The sequence below is a fragment of the Marmota marmota genome, unplaced genomic scaffold, assembly GCF_001458135.2.
Source record: "Marmota marmota marmota unplaced genomic scaffold, marMar, whole genome shotgun sequence".
Taxonomy (NCBI): Eukaryota; Metazoa; Chordata; class Mammalia; order Rodentia; family Sciuridae; genus Marmota; species Marmota marmota.
Window position 1 is genome coordinate 12,436,201 of NW_025999932.1, and position 25,179 is coordinate 12,461,379.

At 37.1% G+C, this 25,179-nt stretch overlaps 1 protein-coding gene across 1 annotated transcript in view; it reads right to left on the reverse strand.

The window, feature by feature from the left end:
* Positions 1-9,474: 9,474 nt before the first annotated feature.
* Ipo5 (importin 5) overlaps positions 9,475-25,179 on the reverse strand; it is a 35,238-nt gene continuing 19,533 nt past the window's right edge. Inside the window, exons 10-25 of the mRNA XM_048800998.1 lie at positions 23,712-23,836; positions 23,531-23,620; positions 23,214-23,436; positions 22,234-22,256; positions 21,949-22,032; positions 20,136-20,268; positions 19,925-20,046; positions 18,923-19,019; positions 17,681-17,853; positions 15,851-15,962; positions 15,710-15,765; positions 14,741-14,863; positions 13,451-13,670; positions 12,654-12,882; positions 10,853-10,994; positions 9,475-10,240 (exon numbers count right to left, since the gene is read on the reverse strand). Of these exons, the coding sequence (XP_048656955.1) occupies positions 10,154-10,240; positions 10,853-10,994; positions 12,654-12,882; positions 13,451-13,670; positions 14,741-14,863; positions 15,710-15,765; positions 15,851-15,962; positions 17,681-17,853; positions 18,923-19,019; positions 19,925-20,046; positions 20,136-20,268; positions 21,949-22,032; positions 22,234-22,256; positions 23,214-23,436; positions 23,531-23,620; positions 23,712-23,836 (2,039 nt within the window). The 3' untranslated portion in view covers positions 9,475-10,153. The remainder of the gene's footprint in view (positions 10,241-10,852; positions 10,995-12,653; positions 12,883-13,450; positions 13,671-14,740; positions 14,864-15,709; positions 15,766-15,850; positions 15,963-17,680; positions 17,854-18,922; positions 19,020-19,924; positions 20,047-20,135; positions 20,269-21,948; positions 22,033-22,233; positions 22,257-23,213; positions 23,437-23,530; positions 23,621-23,711; positions 23,837-25,179) is intronic.

Consider the following 25,179-nt stretch of genomic DNA (forward strand, 5'->3'; position numbering starts at 1 on the left):
AAATCCTCCTGCTTGAAAGCATTGGAGGACCAAAAGAGAGAATGCAAACATACAACTAATTAACCCAGAGGAGCGCCGGCTGGGCTGTGAATCACCTGCTCTTTTTTTTTTTTTTCCCTGAATGGACTAATTATTCATGATAACCTGCATTTCTTGCTTCTTTGTTTTCTGAAAGTTGCAGGGAAGGCCAAATGTACCATCTTACCGCCAGCAGAAAATGGCAGACATGTTATAGCTTACCTGACAACTGACGAGTTCATAGCTTTCAGGGGTGTGTGTGAGTGTGTGTGTGTGTGTGTGTGTGTGTGTGTGTGTGTGTGTGTGTGAATGCTGGGGATGGAACACAAGGTAAGCACAGGTTCTACCACTGACAAGTCCCCAGCCTCAGGCACTCCTGGTGTTACCGGTGCACTTTATGAACAGCTTCAACACAGGCCAGTATTCCCTCTCGTCCCCTCAATAATCCTAGTCATTGTTCTCTAAGTTTTTAAAGCAGCCACACGCCTCTACTGCCCTCTCAAGGTCCACATTTTTTTCCAGAGACACATTTTTCAATAACCAAAAATACGAGCCAAATGTAACCTAAAAACCATGCAAAGCTGCTAACAGTGCAGACTACTTATTATTAAAAAGCAGTAATACTCTTTTCCGCTCACTTCCCTGTATGGGTTGGCTACTTTCTTCCCAACAGTGCGATTCAGAGATGATGAATCCTTAAAATGTGTCACTAAAATCATATTTTTGCATACATTTCAAGGTAAAAGGGTAAAATATTTTTTCATATATAATGTTACTAGATTTCAAGATGCTGTTATAAATCCTATCATGCCCACTATCTTATCTACTAAATTTCTGTTCTAAGATGAAAGAATTCACCAGGCAATATAAAATGTCCACTTGCAGATAATGTAAAACTTTTTTTTTTTTAAGAAAATGATGTAAAGTAGGTGGAGAAAGGCCCACTGTGGCTACCTGCAGATGACTGTCTACAGGAGGGGTGGGATGTGCATTTAGGAAATGTCCATCACACCCATCTTTCTACTTTTCATCACTCACTGCTCTGCAAGGCGAGTTCAGTGAGGCGGGAAAGCAGAAGGCCTGGGACGAAGTGGCCCGTGCGGAGCTGGCGCCCTCCCTCTGCATGATTCTGGCCACACTCTCAGAAAATACTACATACACCTCGTTTAGGTCATAACAGAAAAGTCAATTTGTTGGTGTTTGTGATATTTATTTTTGATTCTTGCACAAGTGTACATATTTAGAGGTGCAATGTAACGTCATGATCAAATCAGGGTGACTGGCACTTCCATCACCTTAAACATCATTTATTATTTCTTTGTGGTGAGGACAAAGCAATCTTGAAGTACACATCATTGTTATACACAGTCACCCCACCATGCAGGACCCAGAACGTCTATCTCACTTTAACACTGTACTCTTCCCCCTGCTATACCCTCCCTATCTTCTGGTAACCACTATTCATCCACTCTCAACTTCTATGAGATCAACTTTTTTAGATCCTACATACTAGAGAGATAAGTAGTATTTTTCTTCCTATGTCTGGCTTATTTCACTTATGTCTTCAAACGTTCCTTTCGTAATGCTGCAACTGATAGAATTTCATCCCTTTTTATGGTTTAATAGTATTCCATGTGTGCCCATAAATGCACGTAAGTATTTACACCGTATGTACTTTACATATACACACTTTCTTTATCCATTGATCCACTACTGGACTGTTAGGTTGATTCCATCTCTTGATCTGGGAGAAGTGCTATAATGAACATGGGAGTGCAGATGTCTCCTTGACATACTTGATTTCATTTGCTTTGGGATTGCTGGATCATATGATATTCTACCAAAGAAATTTATTTTTATCCATAATGGGGATTGAACCCAGGGGCATTTAATCACTGAGCCACATTCCCATCCCTTTTTAAATTTTTTCAGACAGTGTCTTATTAAGTATTTTAGGCCTCGATAAATTGGTGAGGCTGGCCTTGCATTTGGGATCCTCCTGCCTCGGCCTCCAGAGTTGCTGGGATTACAGGCATGCACCATCACGCCTGGCCTATATAAAAATTTTTAAGGAATCTCTATACTTTTTTTTGGTAATGGCTGTGCCAATCTACATTCCCTCCAACAGTTTTCTCCACATTCTCATCTATTCTGTAGTTTTTTCTTTGTTTTCTTTAGTTGTCGATAGACATTTATTCATTTATTTTTATGTGGTGCTGAGGATCGAACCCAGTGCCTCACACATGCTAGGCAAGCGTTCTACCACTGAGCCACAATCCCAGCCCCTCTGTAGTTTTTTTGATAATAGTCATTGGGAGGCCAGATAGTGTCTTCTGGGTTTGATTTGCATTTCCAACAACTAGTGATGCTGGGCATTTTTTCTTACACTTCTTTGCTACTTGTCTTCTTTTTGGAAGTATACAGGTCTTTTGCCTCATTTAAAAATCAGGTTTCTTCTATTTATTTATTTATTTCTTAGGTTATTTTAGGTGTCAATACCTCATCAGATGTGTAGTCGGTAGGCTGTCCCCTTTATTTAGTTTGCTGTGCAGAAGCTTTTAGCTCTCAACAAAGCCATATTTATTTTTGACTCTGTGGTCTTATTTTAAAAAGAAATCTTAGCTGGGCATGGTGGCGCATGCCTGAAATCCCAGTGACTTGGGAGACTGAGGTGGGAGACTGCAAGTTCAGGACATGCCTGGACAACTTAGCGACACCCTGTCTCAAAATAAAACAGAAAGGGCTGGGGATAAAGCTCAATGGTTAAGGTCCCTGGGTTCAATCCCTAGTACCACAAAAAACACCCCCCCCCAACACTGCCCTGTTTACTTCTATAAGTTTTAGTTTCACAGCTTACATTTAAACCTTTAATCTATTTTTAGTTGATTTTTGTATATGATCAAATAGGGGCATAGTAATGTCTCGACATATTCAGTCTTTCTGATACTGTTTATTGAAGAGACCCCTTTCCCCAATGTGTGCTTTTGTCATCTCTACTGAAAACCAGTTGGCTCTGTGGATTTATTTAGATCTTTTTTATGTGGTGCTGAGGATTGAACCCAGTGCCTCATGCATGTGAGGCAAGAGCTGCATAACCCCAGCCCAGGCTCTGTGGATTTACTTAGAGGCTTCCTGTTTCTATGTCATTGCCATGTTTTTTTTTTTTTTTTTTAAATTTTTTATTGTGGGTTGTTCAAAACATTACAAATTTCTTGACATATCATATTCGACACTTTGATTCAAGTGGGTTATGAACTCCCACCTTCACCCCATACACAGATTGCAGAATCACATCAGTTACACATCCATTGATTTACAAATTGCCATCCTAGTGTCTGTTGTGCTCCGATGCCTTTCCCATCCTCCACCCTCCCCCCTCCCCACCTCTCCCCTCCCCTCCCCTCCTCTCTCTCTACCCCCTCCACTGTATAACCCTGAGGGTCTCCTTCCATTACCATGCAATTTCCCTTCTCTCTCCCTTTCCCTCCCACCTCTCATCCCTGTTAAATGTTAATCTTCTTCTCCTGCTCTTCGTCCCTACTCTGTTCTTAGTTACTCTCCTTATATCAAAGAAGACATTTGGCATTTGTTTTTTAGGGATTGGCTAGCTTCACTTAGCATAATCTGCTCTAATGCCATCCATTTCCCTGTAAATTCTATGATTTTGTCATTTTTTAATGCAGAGTAATACTCCATTGTGTATAAATGCCACATTTTTTTTATCCATTCGTCTATTGAAGGGCATCTAGGTTGGTTCCACAGTCTTGCTATTGTGAATTGTGCTGCTATGAACATCGATGTAGCAGTGTCCCTGTAGCATGCTCTTTTTAGGTCTTTAGGGAATAGACCAAGAAGGGGAATAGCTGGGTCAAATGGTGGCTCCATTCCCAGCTTTCCAAGAAATCTCCATACTGCTTTCCAAATTGGCTGCACCAATTTGCAGTCCCACCAGCAATGTACAAGTGTACCCTTTTCCCCACATCCTCGCCAGCACTTGTTGTTGTTTGACTTCATAATGGCTGCCAATCTTACTGGAGTGAGATGGTATCTTAGGGTGGTTTTGATTTGCATTTCTCTGACTGCTAGAGATGGTGAGCATTTTTTCATGTACTTGTTGATTGACTGTATGTCCTCCTCTGAGAAGTGTCTGTTCAGGTCCTTGGCCCATTTGTTGATTGGGTTGTTTGTTCTCTTATTGTCTAATTTTTTGAGTTCTTTGTATACTCTGGATATTAGGGCTCTATCTGAAGTGTGAGGAGTAAAGATTTGTTCCCAGGGTGTAGGCTCCCTATTTACCTCTCTTATTGTTTCTTTTGCTGAGAAAAAATGCCATGTTGTTTTGATTACTACAGCTTTGTAGGGTTTTCTGGGGGTGGTACTGGGGAATTGAACCCAGGAATGCTTTACCACTGAGCTACCCTATCCTTCCAGTCCTTAATTTGTTTTTTGTACTGGGATGGAACTCGGGGTCACTCAACCACTGAGTCCACATCCCCAGCTCTGTATTTTATTTAGAGACAGGGTTTCATTGAATTGTTTAGCGCCTTGCTGTTGCTGAGGCAGGCTTTGAACTTATGATCCTCCTATCTCAGCCTCCTAAACTGCTGGATTACAGGTGTGAGCCACTGTGCCTACTGGCATTCTCATCACAAGAATGGATGCATTTGCGAGGAACTGTTTAGAAGTGATAAAATCCTTCCAATAGCTCCATTGAGGAGTCGCTGCTGAGGGGCAGAACTGCAGTGGGCACAGGTGCAGGAAAGGCACAGAGGCTCTCAGTACCAAAGGGGAGAGGGAAAACTGCCCCTTACCTGCAGCCAGGCAGTTTTGGAAACTGCAGAAAGCCTGTGGGTGTGGGCCCCTTAATTGGCAGGGAGCCAGTTGGGGCTACTGGGAACTTCGGGAGGGAGGGGCTTCAAGTAACTGGAGTTGGAGGAGAGGGCATTTTAATTAGGTCCCGCTTGCTGTCCCTCCATTCTTGCAAACCTTTGCCAAGTGACTCCTTGGAGTTCACCATCACTATAGCCCAGCAGTCACTGGGGGGAAGGTACTCAGCCTGAGTGGCCCTTGGGCTGAATGAAAATAGATCACACCCGAAGACACTGCCCCAAGCCCAGTTCCCAAGTCTCTTGAGGTTTGTTTCTGGAGGGCAGCAACAGGGTCTCCCCTTTAGCCCTCAATCTAAATCCCAATCTCCGTCACAGGCCTCGGATATGAAACCGTTGCTATTAGGACACTCACTATTCTTTCAAGAACTGATCACAGTAACCATTTTCCTCTAGTATTAAGTGTCCTTGTTTGTGTTGCTGTTTCATATTTTTACTCTTTTCTAATAGCCACAATGTGAGCTTTTGTCTTATGGCATTTGTCTTTTTATATTTGGTAACCTTTTCCCTTAAGAACCAATTTAAGAACAATAAAAATATTGCTAGACCATATTTTTCTTACAGTAGCTCATATTTCTTTAAAATGTTGGAATTTTTCCCTTACATTTTCCTTAAACTATAGAATAATTTAATTAGCTAATGCAGTTAAGGGTGATTAACTGCTTAAATATTTTTACTTTCAGCATTTCCTGGCCAAGGGGATTTAATTTGTAAAATACCATGTGTGTAAGCTGAGACCAAAAATTTGAGGAAATACAGGTGCATGAAATTAGGCAATGGAAGATTTCAGCTGGGACGCACCAAAGGAGACCACCTGCCCCATTAGATTTCTAGGTATGGATGAATGAAGTAATTTGAATTTGGGGGTGGGGTCAACTCTCTAAATGGTTTGCCCATAATCTGACACGTTCTTTCTCCACTATCAACTCAATTATAATTAGAGGGAAACTAGCTTGCAGCAATATTTGCCCTTGAAAGGATCCACAGGTGGGTGACAGGTAAGAGGACTACTTTCCTGGCCTTCTGCCTGTCTGGCTGAGTTCATCCTCCAAAACAGTGCAGACTGTGTGTCAGTCCTTAATGAGACCCTCTGGCAACCCCAACAGTGGGTGGCAGGGCTGGAGAGAATGTCCATCCCAGGCTGTATTTTCTCCATGACTAGGAGTGCTTGTTTGATCTCTGGTGTAGTTTGCTATAATTTCCTGGATGCACATCCTAATGGCAGTGTTAAATACACAGTGTGATCTTTTTTTTTTTTTTTTTAATGAGAGAGGAGAGAGAATTTTTAAATATTTATTTATTTATTTTTTTAGTTATCGGCGGATATAACATGTTTGTTTTGTATGTGGTGCTGAGGATCGAACTCGGGCCGCACGCATGCCAGGCGAGCGCGCTACCACTTGAGCCACATCCCCAGCCCCCACAGTGTGATCTTTTCCCCATCTTCATACTACACACTTGGTACACCCCCTACTTTGCCTTTGTTTATGAAACTGTGTACTCCGTTAGCACAAACCATATGTCTACCTCAGCACTTCACTGGTAACACAGTCTGGTCAGTGGTGTAATGTCACTTATTGGTTACTAATTACTTCCATTTTCCATGCTGTACATTTATCTGACACAGATGTTATACCAATTTACTTCTATCTATTCAAGCACATGTACACATCATAGCAAGTCTACAAGGCTAGATGCTTCACATGTAGGCCTTACAACAGCCCAGGGAGCAGCTGTTCCCTTTGCTTTACTTGGAGCTCACTGGGTCCCGAGGTAGAAAGCAGCAGGGGTGGGGAGACAGCTGGCCAGGCATGCCAGCTCTCCTTTCAGGTACATGGCAATGATAGTGACCTCACCCTACCCAAGTACCAAGTTCATGTCAGTATGAGACACAAGTTCTATTGATCCAGAGTTTAGTGAATTTGGAACCATTAAGTCCAAGTGAGCAGATATATAAACCACCATTTTTTTAGTCTGTTTTTGTAAAAATTTCACTAACAGCCTCACCTAATTGTTCAGTATCATTTGCGGTGGCTACTTTTATGCTACAATGGCAAAGTTAGGTAGTCGCAACAGATTGTGGCCTGCAAATCCTAAAATATGTACTATGAGTCTTCACAGAATGAGTTGGCTAATCCATGGTCTTAACTATGCAATATTATGATCTTTTAAAGTATATTTTAAACATACAGTAACAAGTTGTTAGACTGTAATTAAAAACCTTTTCAAATGTTATTACCAATAAACATGAAAGCATGGAAAAAGAGTATTTAGGAGTGAAAAATTAGGCTATGTTACCTCCAAAATGTTTGCACTATGTATATTTTTTTCATTAATATACACATAATGAATATATGTAGAAGTATTAAGTCCAAATATCATGTGGCATACACTGTCAGGATTACAGCTGTATGTGATTAAGGGCAGAGAGCCAAATTCAGGATGGATTCAGAAGTTAACCTCTGTTCTAAATACGTGCTCCCCTTCAGAAGTTCCAAATGCTAAAAGTAAAAACCCAAGCGCATCCCTAAGTTTGATGTGTGTACTAGTGGGTAATTAACTTTGTTTTAAAATAGTGTTACCTGTATTTTTGGGATCAAGAAGGAGAATCTGCTTAGGAAAATGTAACATGGTAGGTTTTAGCTATTACTCCTTTTTATGGCAAAGAGTGATAAAGAGAACTCTAGGAAATAAGACAAGAAACAGAGACACCAACAATACTCCTAGGCAGAAGCAGGGCTAATTAAAATATTTAGCTAGCTCTTTAGCCTTTCAAGATCACCAATTCTTAACTCCAAACAGGCAATCATTCAATATGACTAAATCATAAAATACAACGTTTACTAGGCTATACATGTACATGCAAACCCCCTATTTATTGAGACCACATGCATCAAGAATGTTTATTCTTATGGATTTACTAATAATTCTATTAACTCAGATCACAACTCCATAGTTATGAAAAAAGTGCCTGTTGTTACAGGAATGATCAATTACCTTAAAAGATAATTTTACTTTAAATTTACATCATAAAAAATATTCCAAATTGAATTATGCTAAAAGTTTCTAACACTTGAGCGTGTAACTGAATTCTTTTAGAAAATTTCCCAAAATGTAAGAGCCACACACATTGTCCCCCCTCAGAAATGGTTCAGATTCATAAAGAATACAGCACTACTTGCTGACATACAAGGCCACTAAATGTGGTACAAAAGAAAAAAAAATTTTTCCCCCATTTTGCTTACACAGAATGAGGAGCTATCAAAAAAGGTTTCAAGTTTATGTCAAAGAATTGTTAGCTCACAGAATATCATCTTACAGTTAGTTCTGAGCTCTGGGTTTCAGGATCACATGGCATTAGCAACCTTTAATGCCACCCATTCTTATGAACTCGATTCTATTTCCATTACTCCTTTGCTATTGCACTTTTATCAAAAAGGATATATACAGTCTATACTTAGCGGATGTACCCATTTGAGCTCTTCTTCCAGGAATTTTAGATCTTAATTACTACAGGTACATTTTCTGAATAACCTGAAATGGTTTAACTGGAAGTAGATTCTTTCTCCAACAGTACTTTTAGCACAGTGCTCTTTTTGCAAACACAAGCTTCTCCATAAAACCCACACACCTTCTGACCGTACTGCCACCACCTGTACTTAGAAGGCATGTCATGTTTTTTCCACTAGTTTTCACTTCAATTCCCATTTTTTCTTCCACAGGAATACAGGATAAAGGTAGGTCTAAACACCTTACAAGAGTCCCAAAGGTACCACCCATTCAAAGCAATGACTATGCTGGTGGAATTATGCAATGTTGTTCTGCCAAATACCAAAGCCTTGAGACTAATAGCATTGTGTTGCAAACTGAAAATATATTTGAAGGGAATTTCCTAACAAGTGAACCACCTAAATACAGTCCATCCTCTTCTCTATTCCATTTCAGATTTAGTTTTAATAAAGTAATGCGAATCATTTAAAGAAAAAAACTTTAATTTAAAATTCTGATCTATGCATAAAATTCATTTTCATATCATGGTTAAATTTAGTACAAACTATAAAAATGTTAACACTGAAGTTTTCAACAGAAATCTATTCAGATCCCTTAGAAAAATTAAAGAAACAACAGCAAGTCATTTACTGCTATAAGGTTAATACATAAAGAAAAAAAACATTCACACATTTTACTGAAATTTTCAGTAAGTAATTTTAGCCATAATACTTATTGCAAAATTAAAGTTCAAAAGTTGTGTGTGGCTCTACAGCAATTACAGTTTGTAATGAAAACACTAAGCCAAATCTCTCTTATCTAACCATAACAATCCAAGCTCAAAAAAACTATTGGTTGAAATTTGTAACCTTAAGAAGGATACCAACTGTGAACGGAATAGGTGTATCATAACTTAGCTTAAATTAACGTGGAAGACAGTAGAAACTAGATGCTTTTAAGGTTGAATTGCACAAGGAAAATATTAGAGGGAAAACCATTCAGAGCCATAGCTATTGCTTTAAAAAAATATTAGATCATTTTTATATTAAAAACACTAAAATGAATCAAAGCCAGACAGTACTGAATTTTTACACAAGCTTCTTTTGTATTTCAACGTTGTTTATTGAGGAGTGAATGAGAGACTACTGCCAGACATGCCAACGACACTTCACATTCAAGGGCTGGAAGCTGAAAAGCCTCCCAACTGAGTCCCTGTATAAGCCTTTTGGGAAAAACAACCAAAACTGACAATCAAATGTGACAGCCTCATGCGTGTTGTTTATCATCAGGTTTTTTTTTTTTTCCCCAACTTTTGCATCTACTGCTTTGCTGGGGTGAAGGCTTCCTTTTACCCCACAAAAAGACTCCACTCCGATTAATAGAATGAACACTAGATGTCTAGCAATTTGTTTTAACACACACCTACGCTGAGTAACTGATCTTAAAGCTGTTTTTCCTTAAGTCTAATGAGAAAAGTTAATTTTATTTCCCTTCCCCTTCACATGGGTGGGATATACCAATAGAAAAATACTCTTCAGTGCTACTGTAGGGCTTACGGGGAACTCCTTCAGTGATCTGATAGAAATCCACTGCAACTCCACTCCACACACAGGGATGCTCTTCCTGCTTGTGGATCTCCAGAAGAATGGCCTACACACAACACTACCGCTCTCTTGCTCAAAAACAAAACAAAGAAACCTAAACAAAAAGGGTAAACGTTTATTTGGAGTTAGTTTTCTGGTGGGTGGTATTAAGGCCCTTCAAGCAGAGTTCAGGAGCTCCTGTATGGCTGCCTGCTGCTCGGGACTGAGCTGTGCTATGCATTCAGTCCACAATCCTCCAGAAGTCTAGGGAAAAAAACATGTGCACAAATTTAGATAAGGTGAAGCAATCATCTGGAAGGATTTTAATAATCATTGTGTAGATACTGTAACAATGCCAAAACACCTTCTAAGTATCTTAGTTTGAAGGAAATTATTGTAAAAGCAATTTATCTATCCATTTCCTCAAAATTCATTGTTTACAGCAAGTTTTCATTTTTGCATTAATAAAGCTACACTAACAGATGACACCTCAAAGTTACCTATACATCATAAGAATCCAGGAAGCAAAAATTAATTTTTTTGCTATTTGACAACTTATTATCAAATCTCATCTACTTTACTTCTAGATAGGCAGGAAAACTATTATATAATGAACATATGCTAGGTACCAACTGGAAGGCTTGATTTCAAGTTTAAGATGAAAAATTTAGTTCTAATAAGTAACAGAACATATGGACAGATTATATTAAGTTATAATCCTTTCAATGCTTAGAGATAGAGAATACAAACAATGTAATTTCTTTGGCTCATTAGATTTCTCATTTTCTTCTAATACAGAATATGAAAACTACTACTACCAAAAGAAAAACAAACAAAAAACCCTTCTCCTTTCCCAATTCAACCAAATCTGCTCACCTGTACTTGGCGAACTACATTAGCCAAACGTTTGGCACAAGGATCTTCATGTTTTATGGCCTCATGCAATTCTCCTTCTGCAATTATACTGAATATTTTGGGCAGATTGGTATTGTTTGGGCCAAGAACAATTGGGTGATTACTGACAAAAGAAAAAAAAAAGAGATAAAAAACCTTTACAAATGAAATTTATAAGTAGAAATCACTCAAGCTCTTACACTGCACTATATCCTTCCCTACATAATGATTATGTGTTCACTAAAATCAACTACCTTTTAAACCTGAACAGGAAGGAAACCAAATAATTTCATGTTAGATCTTAACCCAAGAAAAATACTTGGCTCACCTCTCAGCAGTGTTTTAAGAGCCAAATCGAATGTGCTTTATAAATAATTTGCAATGTGTTAAAAAACAAATAATAAACCCCCAACAAGATATTAGCTGGGCAATGTGGTGCATGCCTATAATCCCAGTGGCTCGGGAGGCTGAGGCAGGAGGATTGTGAGTTCAAAGTCAGCCTCAGCAACAGCAAGGCACTAAGGAACTCAGCGAGACCTTTTCTCTAAATAAAATACAAAAAAGGGCTGAGAATGTAGCTCAGTGGTTGAGAACCCCTGAGTTCAATCCCTCAACAAACAGACAAATCCAAGATATTACTATTAGGTTTCTTAACATAGGTACATAGTTTCTACAATAAACTCAAAGTTCAAAAGGATTATATGCACATTTCAAGAGTAAGTGGGAGCTGGGCACAGCAGCGCATGCCTATAATCCCAGATGCTTGGGAGGCTGAGGCAGGAGTTCAAGCCAGCCTCAGCAAAAGTGAGGCGCTAATAAGCAACTCAGTGAGACCCTGTCTCTAAATACAAAATAAGTCTGGGATGTGAATGAGTGCCCTGGAGTAAAACCCCTGGAACCAAAAAACAAAACAAAACAAAACAGAGCAATAAGCAGGGAAATAAACTCTTGGCAGGTTTAATGGAAAGAAACATAATAGTGAATTTAAGCAGAACTTTTGCCTTCATTATATTTAGAGAATTTCAGAGTAGTCACTTCCAAGGAAATGATCAAATAGCCTGACTGATGCAGGACTTAGCAAGGATGGTGAAGTCTATAGGGTGACTACCACATTTCTCTTACTGAAGTTCTCAATGGGAACACTCACAGTATTTGTGCGAACCTGAACTTAAACAGGCTTGAAGGAATATGTTGGTCTACTGGTACAAAACCACTATTTGTACCCTTGGAATTTTTCCCAAACTAAAAATAGTAATTAAAGTGACAGAGCCAAGACTGAATTAATACTGAGGGAAAGGTGGGCTTAGAAAAACAGACACCAAAGATTATCACTTTGATCTGAACATTTCTACAGCCTCCCTTTATTGTTGCAACTCTTAGATATATTCAGGGGCATAAAACAGCATTGGTAACACTATAGCCCAGGGCTAGATCATGGTGACCTATCTGGAATACTTCTCATAACCCACTGATTCTTGAATCCAGAGAAAAACAAAAGAATTCAACAAGATCAAATAATGCTACGAACAATGTATTTCAATTCTGATCTATAACAAGTGTACACTAGATAACTTTCTGAAAACATTATTGTCTCAAGTTCCTAACTACTAAATTTAATTCCATAAAGGAACTCAAAATTCGATCTTATCATAAAGGTAAATTTTAACTGATACAGTTTCTTAGCACAATGTATACAGATAATATTATAACTGATGGCTATGCACAAACAGGAGGCACTGTTCTGAAAAGGAGAATGAAATAAGGCCAGTCTGTGCTTTCTTACCTTTCGATCAGGTCACAGAGATAATTAAAAGTCTGAACAGCTTCTTCTTTATCTTCATGTAGTGGAAGCCAAGACAACCAATGTGGAAGGACTTCTTCAACGTTTACACAGTCAGGCTTGAACTTCATAATTTTCCCTACAGCTGAGATGCAGTTCTCAGTAGCGTTCACATTTTCTTTGGTCTTAGAATCTGCAGACTGAATAACTCTTACAAGCAGCGGTAGTGCTTCTAAAAGAAGCATTTGTAGGGGGGAAAAAGACTGTGGTCATTTTCATGCAAATGAACCTTTATCTTTGTTCCAGTTAAAAAGATTATGGTGAAAAAAAATGCAAAAGTATAAGGACTTTAGTTTCTTGGCTTCACCATCACAGAACAGTAATAAGGAGGCATTGCCTCAGCAAGTATGGGGCACTAGCACTCATAAAGACAAAGAAAATAGGAGCCTCTGGATTTACACTGTTCATCATCCAAGGGTACTAAAGTTTTAAGAGTGGCCCATCTATATTCCCCAGGAAGTTTTTAAAGTCCTATACTAAGGACTATGGTCCAAATCTCAAATGCAATGTGCCCTGGAAGGCTAGGGTAGGGGAGGTTTTTGTTTCACTCAGATTCCATTTTAATTTCTTTGAGAATAAACACGATAAATTCCTAAGTGCTATAGATGATGTATTTGAAGAGGGAGAAGAGAATAAAGCAAAAATAGGCACATAATGTTTAGGGGTGTGGTGAAGAGAACGAGGTAGAAACAAAAAGGATGGCTAGAATGAAATGTATGCAGTGCAATAAACAAAAGTACCTGTACAAAAAGGGCGATAGTTATCTCCACCATACTGTGCCATGACTCCCAGGCCATATGCTGCTGCTTGCCTGACTTCTGGGCTGTTGTCACATACATATTGGAGCATTGGCCTTAAGAAATATTCTGCATACTTAAATGAGGCTGGACTACAATGTTCTATGACATCATCAAAGATGCACAATCCCCATTGTCTGTCTGGCCATGGTCTATGTGGACACTACAAAAGAGATGCCTTTTTAAGTCACAAACATTGGTTTAACGAATACAAAGAAATAAATATTGACTTATAGACTATGTGGTTACATGGATATACCTGATATAGGGCAATAAACAAACCAACCTGTAACAACAACCACTTCTTATGACTATTAATATTTAAGCTAGTAAGACACAGATTTAATGAAATTCAGGATTAAAAGACTTGTATAACAAGCCTATAACCCCAGTGGCTCAGGAGGCTGGGGCAGGAAGATCCCATGTTCAAAATCAGTGTCTCAGCAACTTAGTGAGACCCTGTCTCAAAATAAAAAATGAAAAAGGACTGGATATGTGGCTCAACAGTTAAGTGCCCCTGGGGTCAATCAATGCCCAGTTATCCCTCCCCCACAAAAAAGTTGGGACAATCTTAAGTTTAAAGCACTGATTCAACAGATTAGGTTATATGTGCCTAAATATTTTCAAATGTGCCAACATCTGAAGATAGCTTTTAATTTATATTATTTTTTAAAGTTGAAGAAAACGTAAGGCTGTTATACAATGATGTCAATGCAGTTCATCAAATGAAGTACATTAACTATTTTAGTGGGGAATAAATGGAGGCTATGTATATGTGGGAGCAGAAGTATACGGGAAATTTGAACTTTCCACTCAACAACAAATCTAAAACTTTTCTAAGATATAAAGCCTGTAAAATACTTAAAACTTGAGTATAAGGGTTTATTATCCATAATTTCTAACTGTATATGAGGATCATAAATAAATTTGCTATGGTCCACTGAAAAAAACATAAATCATTATTTCCATTTATGAACAGGACAAAAATATTTGAAATAATGAAAAACCACTTATATTTCTTTAGAAGACATTATAATTGGCCTATGGATAACCTAATTAGCAATTTTTAAGAATACATATTTAGTGGGAAACTATATAAGGCAATAAACTTTATAAAACACAGTGGAAACCACATTTCTGAGACTCATTTTAACCTGAAGAATAAGGTTTTATAAGTTACAATGGAAGAATTCCAAGTCAACAATTTCAAAATAACAGAGAGGTAACACTTACAATTAGGTTGACAATTAATGGAAGAAACTGTTCAAACCATGGTAACACCTTTTCCTTGTAGCTGCTGAATATTGAGTGTAAAATATCTGACACTTTGGTCAGAATATAAACATCATTATCATCCTAAGAAAAAAATAACAGAAAACACACACTCAGATGGGTAAAAAAGCATTCTACCATCATTAATGACATTTATAAATATCTAAGAAATATAAAAATAACATTTTCCTTTGTTGACTTTAAGGGCACAGCAAGAACTCTAGGAGACTGAAGTAACCTTACTAGATGCCACTTAACCGTCTTTGGAAAAAGAAAATTGTGTGGCAAATACTGTATTTATTGTAAAAACTTTCTTTGGGACACAGTTGAAAAATTATCCTTAAAGTACTCCTTACTACTTTTTGGTTTTGGCAGAATATTCCTCATTTTAGAGTGAGATGGTGGGGAACTGGCTGAGGTCTCACACATAGGTGCAATGTGGACCTACTGGCATGGGAGAATAGGGCCACATTTCCCAGGTGCTGACCCTATAATAGTTGAAATATGTTTGATGGCGCAACATGGTATGATGAGGAAGGAACGGAGAAACACAGTGAGGAAGGCCTTAGACTGTACATCTGTTTGGGCAATCATTTAACACTGGAGTTCGAGGCCACTCATTGTTAAAATGTCAAAAGCACCATCAAATATAAATGATTGCTGTGTGAGCAACATGTAGACAGAATACAGGTAAACTCTAAGGCATTTTGGTGTGCAAGCTATATTACAACAAAATTCACAGTACCAAGAAGAAAAATCAGTTAATTTTAAATTACTTATTCTATAAATTAATAAATGAGCGCCAGATTCTTATACCAAAGATTACTGATAATTACATCAGAATGACAAGATGAATTAGAAACTCAAGCATTTAAAAATCTTTCAGAGGCAAATGGTCATGTAAATAAAGTTCTGAAGGGAATAATTTACCTCATCTTGTAGTGACTCTTCAACCTGTTCATCATAGTCTTCATCTTGTCTTTTAACTAAAACACACCCAAATAAATGTTTTTAAATTATCACCAAAAAGGTCAAGGATTTCCTTCAGAAATAAAAGCACTGAAAACTTACCTTGCCGCAATTCTTGATTTTTAAAATGTTCTTCAAGTTTTGCTTTCAGTATACCCCCCAGTTCTTCAAAGTGTTCATTATTTAGGCATCCATCTCCCATTACTTCAATGCACTAATGAGATTAAAAAAAAGAGCAATCCATAAGATCTAAAATTTTTTGGAGTCAAAAGTTGAACTCCAGGGGCTGGGGTTGTGGCTCAGTGGTAGAGCGCTTGCCTAGCATGTGTGAGGCCCTGGGTTCCATCCTCAGCAACATGTAAAAATTAATAAATGAAATAAATGTATTGTGTCCAACTATAACTAAAAAATATTTTAAAAAGTTTACTCCATATTAAGAATCATATGGATGTCTAATAAAAATGTACCTAATTCAATATCCAGGGAGATTAATGATTAAATATGTATATACTTGTGTATTTGTCACAATAATAGCATTTTAACTCATTGTTCCATTACACCAGATGCAGAATTTCTTTTATAAAAACTTAAATGCAGGGGCTAGGGTTGTGGCTCGATAGATCACTGCCTAGCACTTATGAGGCCCTGGGTTTGATCCTCAGTACCACATAAAAATAAATAAAGGTATTGTGTCCAACTAAAATAAATATTTATCCCCCCCCCCCCAAAAAAAACCCACAAGAAATTTAAATGCAAAAAAAGAAATAAAAAACCTTAAATGCAGTATAATATAATTATATAATATTAATAATACAACATATAAGCTCCACATAATGATTTCCAACCTATTTTAATGAGTCCATTACAATTTTGTGACAAAAATTGAAGACCTGAACACTTGGGACTTAACAGGTTAAAAAGAGAAATTACAAATAATATTTCTTAAAAAAATTTTTTTTAGTTATAGATGGACACAATACCTTCATTTTATTTATTTATTTTTATGTGGTGCTGAGAATCGAACCCAGTGCCTCACATGTGCTAGATGAGTGCTCTACCACTGAACTACAACCCCAAACATGTACTAGGAATATCTACTGTGACAATCATTAATTATGCTAGGCACTGAGGATTCCAAGATGGAATAGAAGTAGTAAACTGGCTCCCCTAAGGAGCACAACCTATAAAGAAAGCACTGAAGAAAGGGAAATGTGCCTTGGAAGGGGATAACAGATGGAGGGAATGATAAGGAAATTCTTTGCAAACAAGAAATTCTGAACTTCAGGACTGTGAATGAGGACAAAGTGAAGACATTTAAAGAAAAACTTGAAGCAAGCTACAGAGCTGTGCAGAGTGGGGGTGCCACTAAAGATGGAAGGGAAGGGACTCAATAAATAGCAAGTTAAGGCAAGGGAGAATGGACTGGAGGAAAACAAAGAAGGGAGACTTCTGGAGGAGACCAGTGAGGATATTCTCAATAGCACAGACAAGAGATGAGGTAATAGGAATGTGCATTGTCGGGGAGGGGAGGTGGAAATCCAGAAGAATGACTAGGACAGGAGTTAGACAAGAACTGAAGATGAGCTGATACCTAAACTTCTGCAGTTCGATTATTAGGTGTATGATGGTAGGAATTTATCAAGACTGGTATAAGAGCATTCAGAATTTCTTGTTTCCAAAGAATGCACGTTTCCATGCCTTTGCCCAGATTACTCCCTGCACCTGTAATGCCCTTCTCCAGGGCATGTATACCATTTCTCCAGTGTCTGCTCCTAAGCAAACAAAAATAATGACAATACCAAAATATATATATATATATTTCAGTGAAAGATTTTAAATTGCATGCCCTAATTTTCTCCTAAATTATTTAGCAAGATTAAGAAACAAACACACAACCTTACAAATATTCTTGAAGATAAAAAAAATATTCACCTTTGCAAAAGAATGCATTATTTCTGAGAGGACATCAGAATCTGGTTCTGTGCCTATGGCCTTGATTAGAGCATCACACATGAAATGCCACATCTGGGTGAGGTACTCAGGACCCCGAACCCGTGCACACTCCAGGAGAAGAGGCATGGACTCCGCTGCTGCCACACGAACACGTTTTGTTGTTAAGGAAATGTGATCATTAAGGAACTTCAAAAGGCTGCCATTCTACTTACTTAAGCCTTAGCTACCATTGTGTTAAGAGGAATGTTAGGCAATTTCTTGTTTATTTAAGATAATAAATCGTGTTCAATATAAAGTGTGTATAAAAAAAACAGAAGTCTCCATGGTCACATGACATACCTGTCTTTCTTGTTACCCTATGATACAGGAGGGATGAGTCCAGTGACAAGATAGGCATCCCATTGCTCAAATATATCCCCAAACTCAATAAGGGCTGTGAAAGATCTGTGATCTTTAAGAACATGAGAGCATTTCTCAAAATGCACCTTTATCCAAAACTTTAGGTAATACACTTCTTCTAATAAATGTAACTGAAGCTGGGTCTCTATGAGAAAACCACCGAGACCATTCTATTCCTATACTAGCTTTGATGGTTTTCAATAAAGATTTAGTCACCTTTCCATATCTAATACCATTTATAAAATAAGATCATGATAACTTCTCCTTAAAAGCAATTCTGCTTCATCCCTGGCATCACTGTAAGTCTGCTGGGCAAAGCCATCTCCATAGAGTACAGCACTGTTAGGACATTACAAGGAATGACTCCAAAGCTTGGGTCTGATCTGTGTTCTTTCTACCCCTCTGTTTGGCTGTGCTAACTTTACCCAGCTATGGAATTAAGTGTTTATACTTATACACATTATGACTATTGTTAAATTGAGGATCAAAACAATAATGTTCAGAGGTACTATTCACATTTGTAATGTAGGATTGTATTACAGAAAATTAACTTATACTTGCTAAAAAATAATCCTTAAAATCCTTAAGTAGACCAAAGAAAACTGACAACAAGTTAACAAAAAATGTTAACTAACATTTTTCTCTTCCATGATTTTGACACAAGGTGAACAAAAGTATATGCAGAAAACCAAGCTTACAGAGTAAAACTAGGTTAGGACACAAATAATAATGGTGATTTATACCTCTCAAAACTATAATAACCGAAGTAACTATACTTCTATTCAATCTAGATGTTTTACATCCAACTACTGTATAGGATATCATCATGGAAATAAAATTTCAGTAAAGGGACCATCAGCTTGACAACCTGTTCGGTGTATTCCACAAAACCTTCTTTTAATTCCTTGGCGTAGCAAACCTGAAACAAAAATATTAGAGAAAGAAATAAAGATTCATGTTCTTTTTTTTTTTTTTTTTTAACTTTGGTACTGGAGATTGAACCCAGGGTTCAATATCCCCTGACCCATATCCCTAGTCATTTCTGTTTTTCTATTCTGAGACAAGGTCTTTACTACTAAGTTGCTGAGACTAGTTTTGAACTTGTGATCCTCCTGCCTCAGCCTTCCAAGCTGCTGGGATTACAGGTACCATAGTGCCCAGCAAGATTCATTTTGTTGTTTTTTGGTGGAGCTGGTTTTGGATCAAACCCAGAGCTCTGTGCATGCAAAGTAAGTACTACACTCTCCAGCCCAGTTTTTAGGTGTTGATGTATTTATTAAAAACAACAGCAACACACATACCAAAAAAACCCCAGCAAAACCATGAGCTCCAAAATGTTGTATCTTGACTAGCACTACATTTAAAGTTGCATATAGGACATAAAATTATTAGACTTCTAAGAAAAACCATACGAGTTTAGCTTTACTTTTAATCCCATAATCACATTTCTGTTCATTCATTCAAAATATAGTTATTTACATTGAGCACAAAACAGACAAAATTCCTCATTTCACAACTTATACTCTAATCCATTTGTATCAGCTTTATAATACTCTAGGGACATAGCAATTAAGTCATTTTCATTCAAGTTGTTCACTGTTTCTACTATTAGAAATAGTATGAATATGAAAGGTTTAATTCACATGATTTTGTTAAGACAAAAATCCAGAAGTAAAAATGTTGGTCAAAAAATATCTACGCTTTTTTAAGGAATATATTCTTGAATCTTTAAAATTATTTCTTTTCCAGATATTTATTAAAAACATTCCTATGAAAACTAGAGAGGATATAAATGAAGTTGAGTAACAATTATGAATCTCATACCAACATCTGGCAAGCAGTTGATTTTTCTTCCAGTCCTGCCGTTTTAATACCAAAACTTTGCTGATCTCCAAGGTTCACAAATTCCCAACCATCATCATCACTCATATTCTCCATGTCTTGGGCTATTAACAGGGGAGGAAACAAATGCTTACAAAAAATAATAGTAAAGGCAGAAATATTACAACTGATATGTCCTTGTGAAGACACTTACTATCTAAAAGGGCTACTTCAGGCTTAATTGAAGCTGTCTTCATTAAAGGCCCCATAACCACGGGAAGGTATTGCTGAAATTCTTTCCCAAGGATTTTGCACATTCTGGCCCATGCTGAGATCATGTAAGAGATCTAAGGAAAAAATTAAAACAGATTTTAAAGTAATGGGTAAACAGAATATAATAAAGTTATTTCTCTATTTCACAGAGAATGTTTTCTTGATATGTTCATGGCACTTTAGTAAATGTAATTCCTAATGTTATATATTAAAAAATGTTCTGAATCAATAATGAAATCCTGTGAACTTTCAACTGGGATATAGGAAACAGCAGGCAAGGCTTATTTTTTTCCCTCAAGAAGCAATTATAATTAGTTTTCTTAGTATCTGCATCATCTGAATAAAACTAAATATGCCAACTCCTAGGCATGAGTTTTCTTTGAGGCAGAAACATTATCTGATATGACTTTCTATCTTTACTCCCTGGCTCCTCATTCATTAGACATTATTAAAACCCAAGAAACAAAATATCCTGTCCTTTTAGCTGTTATAATTTATGTGGTAAGTAGCTGGTTATAATTAAGACACCTCTGTGTTACCATTTTGTTCACATGCACTTACCTGTTACCCATGGAATACAGTTCTCTATTTGTTTGCTTATTTATTGCACAGGTACAGTTATACTTTCCACTTTTTTAAAAACACCGTTAGTCATTTGTTCACTTATTTATTTACTTACTCATTAATTAATTAATTAATTATGTGGTGCCCCAGCCCACTTCCCACTTCTAAAAAAATTTTTTTTCAATTATAAAATAAAGTCCACTCATTCCACAAATGTGTACTGGCTCTTTTCCACATGAGGTGTATTATGATTTGCTGATTCAAAGGTTAAAGCCACAGTTCTCACTACCCTCCTTGCAGTTGACTGTCCCAACAATATTCCTAATGTTAGCAATTTGCAAACTGTCCTTCTAGCCATTTACTTCTGTACACTCACAGATACAAAGATACAAGTATATTTATATACCACTTTAAAAACAAAGTAAATACAAAACAAAAACAGAACAAGCTTTATTGTAAAATGATATTTTCTTCGTTAAGCTATATGAAACAATTACATTGTGGCTGTGTAAAATAAAAATTTAATTCAACAATTAACGAGTGCCTTGCGTATTTAGGCACTAAGAATACCTTTAAAACTATGACAGACATCTATGATGTTGCTGCAAGTGTTAAATGCCCACACTGAGAATGAACTCTTGTAGAGGTGGAAAAATATGACTAGGACTTAGCCAGGCATATATTGTTTGTGATGGCAGGGGTTTCATCTAAATTAATAGAATATGTGTGTCTACTCATGTGCAGAGAGAGGAGACTGCAGGTTCTGAAATGGTCAAGTTTCTGTAGTTATCTCTCCTGGTAGGGGAGACAAGTCATCTGGCATTCAAAGGGGTAAAAGACACTCAAGTGGAGATATTTAGTAAGGGGTGTTGACAAATGAACCTTGATCTGCAAGTCACAAGTATACAGAGGTAACCTGCAGCCATGAATGAATGCTACTGCTTCCAGGAGAGTGAGAAGGTAAGAGCTTTGCACAGAGTCCAAGAGCAACAAAACTCGAAAGAGTCAAAAGAAGCAGAAACATGTCACAACAGAGTAAGAAAACCCGACTCCAGAAGAACAGAAACCAGTGAAAAGAATATCTGAAAATGTAACTCAAGAGAGCTATCATTCTTTTTTTTAAGTACATTTAACGTTGCGCTGTCCACAACTCATAAATGGATCAAGGTAAGGACAAGAATACTGCTTACCTGAGGATCATCATCTTCCATATCATTGAAATCTGTCTGAGTCTTCAACAATAGCTGCATCACATCTGAGGCATCCTGCATGAACTAGAGGAAAATACATCACAGGTATTTAACAGTCCACAGCACCAATGTCGCTATCTAATTTTGTTTTTTATGTAATAACAAAACTTAAAAAAAAAAAAATATCTATCTTTTCTACATGGGTTAAAACTCCACAGATAAATGTTATACTGAAAAATTCTCGTCTACATTAACAGATTTAATGCTCTTTCTGGGAAAACATACTTTCTCTTGAAGGACAAAGTAAACTGCAGTTTAAAAAGATACTTCTAATGGAATCAAGCTTTGGTCTATTGCTCATGTATTTCAAACAGTAGAATTTAATTCAAATCCGAAGGAAAATTTTAAATGGCTCCATAGAATTAACTCACAAAGATTTTATTTTGTAAATGATTTCATATAGCCTGTGCAGTTCTGGCAATTTCCACTGTTATGATCAGGCAATGGTATTTCAAAGCTAGATATACATAGTATAGAACATACAAATGTTTGGTTAGAATGGTCCCACAACTTAAAAGAAAAATTAAGCTAGGCATAGTAGAGCATGTCTGTAATACCAGCTACTTAGGAGGCTGAATTAGATGCCAGCCTGGGAAATTTGGTGAGACCCCGACTCAAAAAATAAAAGAGGTAGGGGCTGTGGCTCAGTGGCAGAGTGCTTACTTAGCATGTTCAATCCTCAGCACCACATAAAATGTAAAATAAAGGTATTGTATCCAACTAAAACTTAAAAAATGAATATTTAAAAAAAAAATAAAAAAGGGAGACAATGGGGTGGGAGGTGGGATGAGTGGAGGAACTTCGGATGGCATAAAGCGGAGGGAGGGAGGGGGCAAGAGGGTAGAAAAGATGGCTAAATGAGACAGATATCATTACCCTTGGTACATGTATGACTGCACATATGGTGTGACTCTATTCATGCACAACCAGAGAAGCTAAAAATTCTGCTCCATTTGTGTATAATGAATCAAAGAGCTTTCTACTGTCATGTATAACTGATGAGAATTAAAAAAAAAAAAAAAAAAAAAAAAAANTAAAGAGAATCTGCTGGGTGCAGTGGCACACACCTGTAATCTCAGCAGCTCTGGAAGCCAAGGCAGGAGGACCACAAGTTTAAAGCCAGCCTTAGTAACTTAGTGAAGCCCTAAGCAAATACTGTCTCAAAATAAAAAAAGAGTGGGGGAGGCAGCTCAGTTGTTAAATGCCTCTGGGTTTAATCCCTGTACACCCCTGACACCCAATCTTAAAACTCACCTCTTGAAGTTTAAGTACCATAATAGAGTGCAGATGTTTCACTAAATTATCTAAGTATGGAATAAGTAGAGACTTGGGACAGTCTTCAGTAAAGTTTATGAGAGCAGCAGCTGCATGGGCCTGCACCCGTTGATTGCCTTGGTCTTCCATGGTCTGGAGCAAAGCTGCAATCACCTGGGAAATGAAACCAAATAAATAGGCATATAATTTTAAATGCCAATCCCTGTTCTTACAGTTTGACTGGAGTATTTGAGGACTTGTTATTTACCTTTTCATGAAATTTCTTTTGGAAACCAGGTGCAAAATCTGTAGCCATCTGTCCCACAGCATTGCAGGCAGCATATCTTACTCTTGGATGCTGGAATATATTCCCTTGTATTAGTAAGGACAACAGGGTTCCATGTGAAACTACAGTTATGATTACAAATCAAGTATTTACTGGTACTTACAGGATCTTGAAGAAAAAGCAAAACAAAATTTACTATCTCATTTAGAATTCCTTCCATTTGCTGGTGGCACCCTTCGCCAATTGCAGATAAGGCCATCAATCCTGCATGCCGGTATTTCCAGTCAGCTACCAAAAAGAAATACATCCAAATGAATATTAATTAGATACTGCAAACATCATTCTGGAAGTGCAAATAACATTTTTATTTGGAAAATAACAAAACATTTTACACATTAGAAAAATGGACAGAAAAAATGCCAGACTGGACTATTTCATTTGTAAGACTAGTTTTGTAACACCACTTTATTCCGAAAACTTTTCCATGAATTTACTATAAGCAATAAATACCTGGATTTGGTGTCATACGTTGCTATTTATTAAATACAGATTTACTGATTACTATGATCACATTACTTTAAATTTAAAGTAAAGAATTTAAAGAATTTTTACTGAAACTTATTTGTATTCTAATAGTAACGACGGCTATTTGCTTTTAGGCTAATAGAATATGAACTAAACAATATTTATTTTACTGGCCTCTTCTATTTTAGTATAATTTTCCCCTCTCATTTATAAATATTTCTATTTACTATAAAACAATCATAACAAGCTATGCTTCTTCCAATTTGTTGTGTAACAAAGCAAGATAAATAAAACATAGGTCATGGTCTGAGTATATGGACAGCAACAATGGTTCTCAAACTGGGACCCAAAACTCCTGAAATTCCCCAATGTCCTTTCTGGGACTGGGGTTGGGGGTAATTCATTAGGTCAAACTGACAAAAATTTAGCTAATTTATTTAAAAGTATTTACAAAAATGCAAGTCTTTTGTGCTACTTTGGTGGTGGTGGGATGGACAGTCATTCTTAATAGTAATGCTATTTCTGTTAGTATTTCTGGATGAGCTTTTCATTTTTAAATGAATATTCACATAATATTAACAGTATGTATATTTTCAATTACTCCACATACTTTTTTTTTTTTTTTTTTTTTTTGGGCAGGGTAGGGTGGGGGATGGAGATTGAACTCAGGGGCACTAAGCCACATCCTAAGCCTTATTTAGAGACAGGGTCTGAGTTTCTTAGTGCCTCACTTTTGCCAAGGATGGCTTTGAACTCAGGATTCTTCTGTGTCAGCCTCCCATGCTGCCACTGGGCCCGGCTAACTCTATATACTAAGTCAAGAAATCTCAAATGAGCAATAAACTTAGGAAGAGAACATGTGAACATGTGATACTAATCTTTACATACTAAACATTAAAGAAGAAAGGCCAATGTACAACATTTAATGATCTAGAAAGCTATCCATATTTCATTCAGAGAATCTGAATATAATCTTATTTATTTCCAATGTATGGAATTATGGAAGTATGTTTAGCAGGAATGTGATGACACTGGTAAGAGGATAAAAACTTTTCAACAAATCTTTTTGAAATAAAGTAGCATATGGTAAAGAAAGAATATATTTA